The 7,967-nt window shown below is 51.8% G+C and overlaps 1 protein-coding gene across 1 annotated transcript; it reads right to left on the bottom strand.

Annotated features, from left to right (window-relative positions):
* Nucleotides 1–295: 295 nt before the first annotated feature.
* On the bottom strand, nucleotides 296–7,645 carry LOC128271518 (protein borderless). The gene is made up of 8 exons (XM_053009086.1): nucleotides 6,754–7,645; nucleotides 3,324–3,546; nucleotides 2,970–3,254; nucleotides 2,747–2,895; nucleotides 1,861–2,121; nucleotides 1,350–1,785; nucleotides 1,039–1,269; nucleotides 296–968 (listed from the first exon to the last, which is right to left on the bottom strand). Exons 1-8 carry the CDS (start codon nucleotides 7,096–7,098, stop codon nucleotides 730–732), a joined length of 2,169 nt encoding a protein of 722 aa, XP_052865046.1. The 5' UTR covers nucleotides 7,099–7,645; the 3' UTR covers nucleotides 296–729.
* Nucleotides 7,646–7,967: the final 322 nt, after the last annotated feature.

Below are 7,967 nucleotides of genomic sequence, written 5' to 3'. Positions count from 1 at the left end.
AAAGTAAAGTAAAAGTAAAGTAAAAGTAAAGTAAAAGTAAAATAAAAGTAAAGTAAAAGTAAAGTAAAAGTAAAGTAAAAGTAAAGTAAAAGTAAAGTAAAAGTAAAGTAAAAGTAAAGTAAAAGTAAAGTAAAAGTAAAGTAAAAGTAAAGTAAAAACAATGTAAAAATTAAGCAATATAGAAGATCTAAAACCAAGAAGGAAAAACACTACAAAACAAACGTATAAAGAGACGAAAAAATGGCAAAATAAATAGTAAAATGTGCAAATTAAGATATCGGAGCCACACGTAGGATTAAACGCGATGCGACTCAACGACGCGTTCGTTCGTTCACGCCACCGTGAACCATTTATTGTTCGCGCAACGCTCGACCGCCACGCCAGGCTGTGACTACATCCTATCATATCGGTTAAATCTAGCGCACTCATAATACTTTCACGCGGTCGCTCCGCTTGGTCGGGTTGGTTGGGTGGTGAAGCTACCTCTATTCGATTAAAATATCTCTGCTTCTGCGTACCGTTTCCTTATCCTCTGACGTCCCTGTATTGCTCTACTTAACTACAAACGACAGTCTACGACGACGACGATGACGGTGACTAAACGACTCTTTCAGTGGGCAGCACATTGTTGGCAGCTCGGTGACCGGCAAAACATGGGCAATGGGCAATCGGTGCAACGCTGTTTGGTGGTGGTGGTGGTTGGTGCAAGTGCATCAGCTCGGGCTATGTTCAGATCTTAACATTTTCCGCCTCGCGCAGCTTCCGGATCCGGTTGCGCTTCATGTACAGCAGCACGCTGATGACCGCCAGGCAGAAGAGCAGTATTAGGACGCCGCTTACCGTCATCAGCTTGACGCGCCGGTACGGATAGACGTAGATCTCGAACTCGTTGCTGCCGCTCGTGTAGTTCGTCGTCGAGAGGGCAAACACTTGGAACGTGTACATTTCGTCCTCGTCCAGGCGATCGACTGAAAGAAAAACCGTGCACCGAGCAAGTTTAAGGACAAGTACGGGGTCAGTCGGGAACCTCAAACTTACGGATGTAGTGCGTGGCGGACGTTTCCACGCTTCCGTGCAGCTTGTGCTGGGGTTCGATCCACCAACGCAGGATGTAGTACCGCAGCTGGTCCAACCCCAACTCGGGCGGCTCCCAATGGGCCACAAAGTTGTCCAGTTCCTTGCGTACGTGGAAGTTCCTCGGTGAACCGATCTGGCTGAACTGCAGCAGCGCATCCTGCAGACCGTTCTCGGGCTGCTCGAACTCCGTCGCTGCAAATGGCAAAAAGAAGAGCCCCGTCAGGAACCGCACCAAATCTTCCTGTCCAGCCCAGACTAGACTCAAGTCGTACGTTTGGTGAAGTATCGGAACGCTTTGCTGAACATGCCATCGCCGTAGTTGTCCTGACACAGCACCATGAACTCGTATTCGCGTGCCGGCTGCAGATTGGTGATGGTCGCCTCGAGGATGTGTTTGTCGCTGACCTTCAGCGTGCGCCACTCAGGCGCATCGGCCAACCGGTACCAGATGATGTACTCCAGGTACTGCCGGATGTAGCCCGGTGCCCAGCGGATCGTGATGGACGTGTCGGTGCTGTTTCCGGTCAGGTTGTACGGGGCGCGGGGCGACACATTTTCGATCATAATCTCCGCATCCGCCGTGATCGTGGCCGCCTCGTTCGTTGCCTGGCACCCGTAGATACCACGGTCCGCCTCGACGATGTCCACGATCGTCAGGTTGCCTCCGTTCACCTCGTGCCGGCCGAATGGCAGAAGGCTTCCGTCTTTCTGGAATGTACGGAGAACGCAGACGGAGATCTTCAGACGACGCACGACGACGACGGCGACTCGGGCGACTCAGACCTTAATCCAGTAGATACGCGGAATATGGTAGCCGTCGCGATCGCGCGCATCGCAGTGCATTTCGACCGTGCCCCCGATCTTGGTCACGTACAGCAGTTTTGGCTTCAGCGTGAAGTGTGGCGGACGCTGCACGATCACCGTGATGATCGGTGAGGCACCGTCGGTCCCGAGGTCGTTGTACGGCGTGCACGAGTAGCGCCCGGCGTGCGAATCGTCCACCTTATCGAACTGGAGGCTCCCGTTTCGGTTGTAGAATACGCCCTGCGAAGACCAATTGAGGAGAATTGATAAATAGCCATCAAGAGCAACGTCACCGGACGCGGTCCATAAAGCTGACCGGTTTCTGGTCAACTCCGTTAGCTCCTCAGTATTTTGGCGCTTTCAGACTATAATTCATCAGGTCAGGTTACAAGCTCGGATTCAGATAAGTTATTGGCCATAAGGCCTCAGAGGTGAATATACAACCCAGGACCCTACTTGGATTCCTGACATCAGGACATCCCTAATCAACGTGGGAGAATGTGACCAAACCCTTAACCGCCCTAATAGATTATGATATGCTTAGGAATAAACATGAAGAAAAAGCGTTAAGGATCCACAAACTACTCCAGTAATCCTTGTAGACTATTTCTCTCAAATCTTTAACAAACATTGGTCCTACTCTATGAGTCTTAAAATATTAGGACTTCCAATTTATTATTGCGGTTTTTATTCGACAATTGTGGCCTAACAACTGCGTTAGATGCCAGTAGCTGTCAAAGACATATTCATAAAAAAAAGTTGGTGACATTTAGTAATTAATGTTATCTATTGCAAAACTGCATGAATTAATTCCTAAGTCCTAATACTTGATCTGAATGGAGACCCCTCCCGTGGAGATACGCACCTGCACGTTGAACGGATCGAACAGGAAACCGTCCTTCTCCCAGCGGAGATTCTTCAGCGGCGGGTTCGAGCGGAAGTGGCAGTCCAGCACGGCCGGCTCCCCAAACGGAATGTACACCTCCTTCGGTGCGTACACCACTTTCGCCTTATCTGCAATGGGGGACGGGAAGGGCCATGGTCAGTCCCAGAAGACACAGACACAACAACACCTGAGAGCTACTGACATTGCACGTTCAAGTAGGCGCTGGCCGATTGGGTGTCGTTGGCGGTGTTGCGGACCTCGCACGTGTAGAACCCGAGGTCGCTCATCTGCGTCGGGTTGATGGTGAGGCTGCCGTCCGGGCCCATCATCGAGCGGTGCCCGAGGTCGTAGTACTCCAGCAGCGACACGTTGTCCTTGTACCACTCGACGAACATCGTCTCCGGGTTCTGGACGGTGCAGTGAAAGAAGGCCGGGTCGCCCTCCAGCACCGTCTGGTTGACTGGCGGGATGCGCAGCAGTGTTCCGCCTGGTTTAGAGAGCGAACCGCCGGAAGTCAACGAAGCGAAGCTATCTTTTCAGAGACCGCGAGCCTTACCGAGCACGGATATGTGGAACCAGGTGCCGTTGTTGCGCTTGTTCGGGACCCGGTTCGGGAAGATCACCTTGCACTCGTACCACCCGTTGTCGCTCTCGCGGATCGACGTCAGGTTGAGGGACGCCTTGCCGTACAGGATGTCGTTGTTGAGTAGCGTCACCCGGCCGATATACGTTTCGAACGTGTTCAGCACGCCATCGTAGAGCGTGAAGACGGGTTTGTTCTGTGCCGGAGAGTTGGGATAAAATCAATAAGCAAACGTCAAACAGTCAGCAGAAATCAGACGCGCAAATCCACCGCCGTGCCGTGTTCCATAAGCTCACACTGGGTGTGCTTATATGGCTTAGGCAACCAGCCCAAAAATGCCCATAAACACGCCGCCTTTCCCACGCCACCGCGCGGCGCCTGTCCGTGATTAATCGTATTGTAAACGATGATTAATGTGACACGAAGACCCCGATGAGAAGGCATGAGAAAGAAGGTCAGTTCCATCTTCGCGCATCCACCGCGCGTTCCTTGGCTGACCTGGGGCGATGAAGTGTCCCACGTACCTCCCGCCCGCCGCGCAATTCTCCGTGCTCCCCATTCGGTGCCTCGATAATTGTCATTAGCACCGGAATGGGACGGTTCCGGCCACACGGTCCCGGCGTGCACCCGGCGTACGCTCGACGTTAAACGGCCGGTCGGTCGGTGGCTCATCTCGTTAAATTGGCAAACGGTCGTACGCAGTTACCCCGGCCACGAGTCGTGCCGGGGGACACCCGCGGCTCTGGGCAAACCAAAAAAAGGGATAAAACTGTAATAAAACGGTCAACCGGGCACATCCACACACACCATTCATTATCGAATTGAGGTCAGGCCGTCTTAGAAATGGTAATGAATTTATTGACAATATCATTTAAGCGCGAAGCGTGGCCTCGCCACATTCGCGGTTCGCCAGGGGCAACGGCATCGTGTTTGGGTGACGTTCCGTCAGTAACGATCAACGAAACCACCCCGCCGAAACCGGCAGTGATGGGGTTCTATTTTGGCTGTGTTGATTTACGCCCCAGAACGGGGGGTGAGATGCGAAAGTCCTCCCAAAAACTACCTTCACGCTGTCAGATTGAATAAACTTCTTCACCCGTGGGCAGTTGTGGCCAATTAGCAACCAGAAAGGTTTGGTTGTCCGGTACAGAACTTTAAAAGAAAATTCCTTTTCTATCCTTTGTCCCTTGGAGTTTTGTTGCGTTTTGCGTTGGAGTTTGCGAAAGTTTTGCTTCCATTTTCAACACAGTCAGAACAGTCATAAGCAACATTAACCGAAAATCAATTCTGTGTAGTTGAGCTGTTGTAAAGAATCAAAATTTAATGTTACATATTTGAGATCACCCGAAAGTGACCCGAAATTTGGAGCTGAGGCCACATGAAGCGTAAAAGCGAGCGTAAAATAAATTTCTAATGTCAAATCGTTTACGCTTCGTGTGGCAGGCTTAAAATATAAAAACGTGGTCAGCGAAATGTCAAACATGTTTACATTCGTGTTTTTGGCCCGAGGAAATAGAAATCGAAAAGGTAAGTTGATTTCTGAATAATTGTTAATATTTTAATAGTTAAACTTAAAAAAATCACAAATAAGAACTTCCATTAAGAACTGTTTGACGAACAAAGCATTTGACAAAAGTGTTTACGCTCGGTTTTACGCTTGTTTTTACGTCTCCGCGGACGCATAAACTTTTTGACATAAGCGTAAACTATTTGACATTACAAATTTATTTTACGCTCGCTTTTACGCTTCGTGTGGCCCTAGCTTAAGAAATTCTATAAAATATTGTGGCTAATGTTTATAACCTTAAATAACCTGCGTTCTCACTACACTCACTGCCTTCTCACTATAGAGAAGTGACTTTGGTCACAAAAATGTTCTTTTACTACCAGGAACAAGAAAAATCTAAGCAAGCGTCCTGCCAAACTCTCGATTACCATCTTGGAAGCTATGCACAGCCAGAGGTTGCTGCGATAAAAAGATACTTTCCTATATCACTCCATCGCTCTAGCTGTCATTCTATCTGCCATTCTAACGCAACTCCATTTAAAAAAAAACTATATTTGAAGGACCCCACTCATATCTTATGCCCGACCGGCCCTTTGCTCATCCCTTTGCGGTAGTGTTACGGTTCTGATTAAAGCCGTCCCTAAAGTCGCGTCCCGCCGCCCCGATCTGACCCGTTTCTGGACCGACAGTGCCGTGCATACACAAAACGGCCACAACGGGGCACGAGCCGATGGTGCTACAATGTGCAGCACTGGAGTGGCCACCAGAGGGGCGAGTGTGCCAAAACCGGCGACAGTTTCAATTAGTGTCACAACCAAACACGGACCTCTGGTGGAGCGTTTTTGCACGTTTCCTTCCTTTTTTTCCGGTGCCGACGGTTCCTTAGTTTATTCTCAAGCCGAGGCCAGCCGGTGGCCAATCCGGCTGATTGCAGCGATGCGCACGCAACACGCGGTGGACAAGAAATCTCATTTGCATTTGCAGCGCCGTCGCCGCGGGACCCAGGCCCACATCTCGCCGGAAGTGCCGGATGATGCATTCGGAGTTCGGGCACAGGAATTGATTTTTGCCACTTTGCCGGTGCGAATCGCGTGCACTTTTGCTAATTACGATTCGGCAAATGACAACAACGCTTCGGCGGATTTGTTTGTTTCTTGTGCCCCCGCCCGCCATTCGCTGGAGTGATTAAAGTGACAGGAACGCAGCGGCGAAATTGGGTCACGGTTAGCAGCAGCATCGCAACACCCCCCGCCTTACCGAAAGGCAGGAAGGTTTGCGTGCACGTGTCACGGCTTTCCGCGTCACGCACGCCACCGCTGTCGTGCACGAGCTTGACCGATGCAATCCGAGGGCAGTGTCACACGGCAAGGCATAAAATAAAGAGGAGAAAAATAGATCAAACCCCCCCGGGACTAGGGCTAGAAGCTTCCAGCTAATCCAATGATGCTGGTAATGGTGTTGGCCAACCCACCACCACCACCATCATCGGAGAGATGCACCGCCGCAGGTCCGCGGACTGCGTTGCGTAAAACAAATAATAATAAATTTGACCTTAAACTTTACGGTCAATGAAATGACACCGGAGATGCACATATTCTCTCTCTCTTTTTTTTGTCTCTCTTGGCGTAGTACTCTCTCTCGCTCTCGCTCGCTCTTTGGCCCTATTCCTAGCAGTGCTTTCCACCCGCCCCACGTGGAAACTGCCGTGGGTGGTGGTGGACATATTTTATTATTATTTCTGTGTCAGGTTAGGTGACGCACTCCACGTCACGCGCTCTCTAGAGAAAGCCTGCACCTGAGGGGAGCCAGAACAGATCCTAGCTCGACTGGCTGTTGCATCATTAAAAAGGACAGGTACTTTTTGTCCGTTGCTCTGACCGCCCTGTTTCGACTTACGTCCTTGTTCCAGTGCAGCACGTACGGGATCGGTTCGTCCTGCGGGAAGTCGACCGGGCAGTCGAGTACCACGTACGAGCCGATCTTCGCCTCCAGGTACACCGGCTGCCGTTCGTCGAGGTAGGCCGCGGTCGGTCCGAAGGCCCCGCACAGCAACACGGTGGCCAGGAGCAGTCGTAACACGCGTTGGGCGACTCGCGGTGGCCTCGCGGTAGCGCAGAGGCGGCGGCTCCGGCTTCGGCAGGCCGGACCTCCGGACCGCCGATGGTTTGTCAGTAATTGCTGGATATTAATCATTGTTCCACTGGCGAGCCGAGCCGAGCAGGGCCGAAGCGCAATTTGCATTAGCCCTAATTGATGGTTATCACCGGCGGCGGCGGCTACGGCGACTAGACGGGTCCAGCAGCGGTTAAGACCAGGCCAGAAGATTGAGAAGCCGTTAGCGAGGCGACTAGTGGCCCGGCTTCCCGCGACGGCCACGCGACCAGTACGTGGGATCTGCGTCGTTCGCGGGGGTTTCAGGTCTCGCCGGAGGTCTTGATCTTTAAATTCCTAGCACTTGGTGAGACGGCCAAGTCTCGAACTACTAAACTATACTATACGGAACGCACTATAGTAGAGGAAGTTCTCGAACGATCCTACACTGCACTGCACAGACACACCACACGGAGCACCTTCTGGTGGTCCTTCTTTCGACGGACACACACACGGCACTCGGAATGGGTCCCGAACCCAATCTCCTCACTTGGACAACCCCATAGCTTTTGGTTCGCAGCACAGTTCCACGGCACGCGTCAAGTAGAATATCACGGCGCAGTAGTTGGGTGTTTGATCGACTCGTTAGGGACCCCGAACGAACCACGTTGGCACCACGATGACACACGATCGCGAACACGGCCGATCCGCTACTGATCGTCGGTGCTCTGGCCGCGCTGGAGCCAAGCCCAGCGCATCACCCCCCCTCGAGGGGGAGGCAGTTGACAGGTGGACGGTGGTCAGTCAGCCCGGTTCCAGGTCGGCGGGTTGCGTGATGGCGAGACCACCACGATGCTCACTCATTCTGATAACGCACCGCACGAGAGGGACAAAGACAGTGAGATGAGTGAGATGAGCCGGGCCGGACCGGGAGTGAGCTCAACGGTGCCGGTGTATGTGTGTCCGTGTGCGTGGTTAAGGGTTGACAGTTGACCACCGACGACACACGACGCATAATC

The sequence above is a fragment of the Anopheles cruzii genome, chromosome 3, assembly GCF_943734635.1.
Source record: "Anopheles cruzii chromosome 3, idAnoCruzAS_RS32_06, whole genome shotgun sequence".
NCBI classification, from domain to species: domain Eukaryota; kingdom Metazoa; phylum Arthropoda; class Insecta; order Diptera; family Culicidae; genus Anopheles; species Anopheles cruzii.
This window is presented reverse-complemented; position numbering and strand designations above follow the sequence as displayed.

What these genes read in the sequence shown, in the direction of transcription:
- LOC128271518 (XM_053009086.1), bottom strand. Translation starts at nt 7,098, where the DNA reads ATGCAAATTGCGCTTCGGCCCTGCTCGGCTCGGCTCGCCAGTGGAACA. An exon ending in TGCTGCACTGGAACAAGGAC is followed by an intron (nt 3,547 to 6,753) that starts GTAAGTCGAAAC and finishes TCTCCGGCACAG; the next exon opens with AACAAACCCGTCTTCACGCT. An exon ending in TCGATCCGTTCAACGTGCAG is followed by an intron (nt 2,122 to 2,746) that starts GTGCGTATCTCC and finishes TGGTCTTCGCAG; the next exon opens with GGCGTATTCTACAACCGAAA.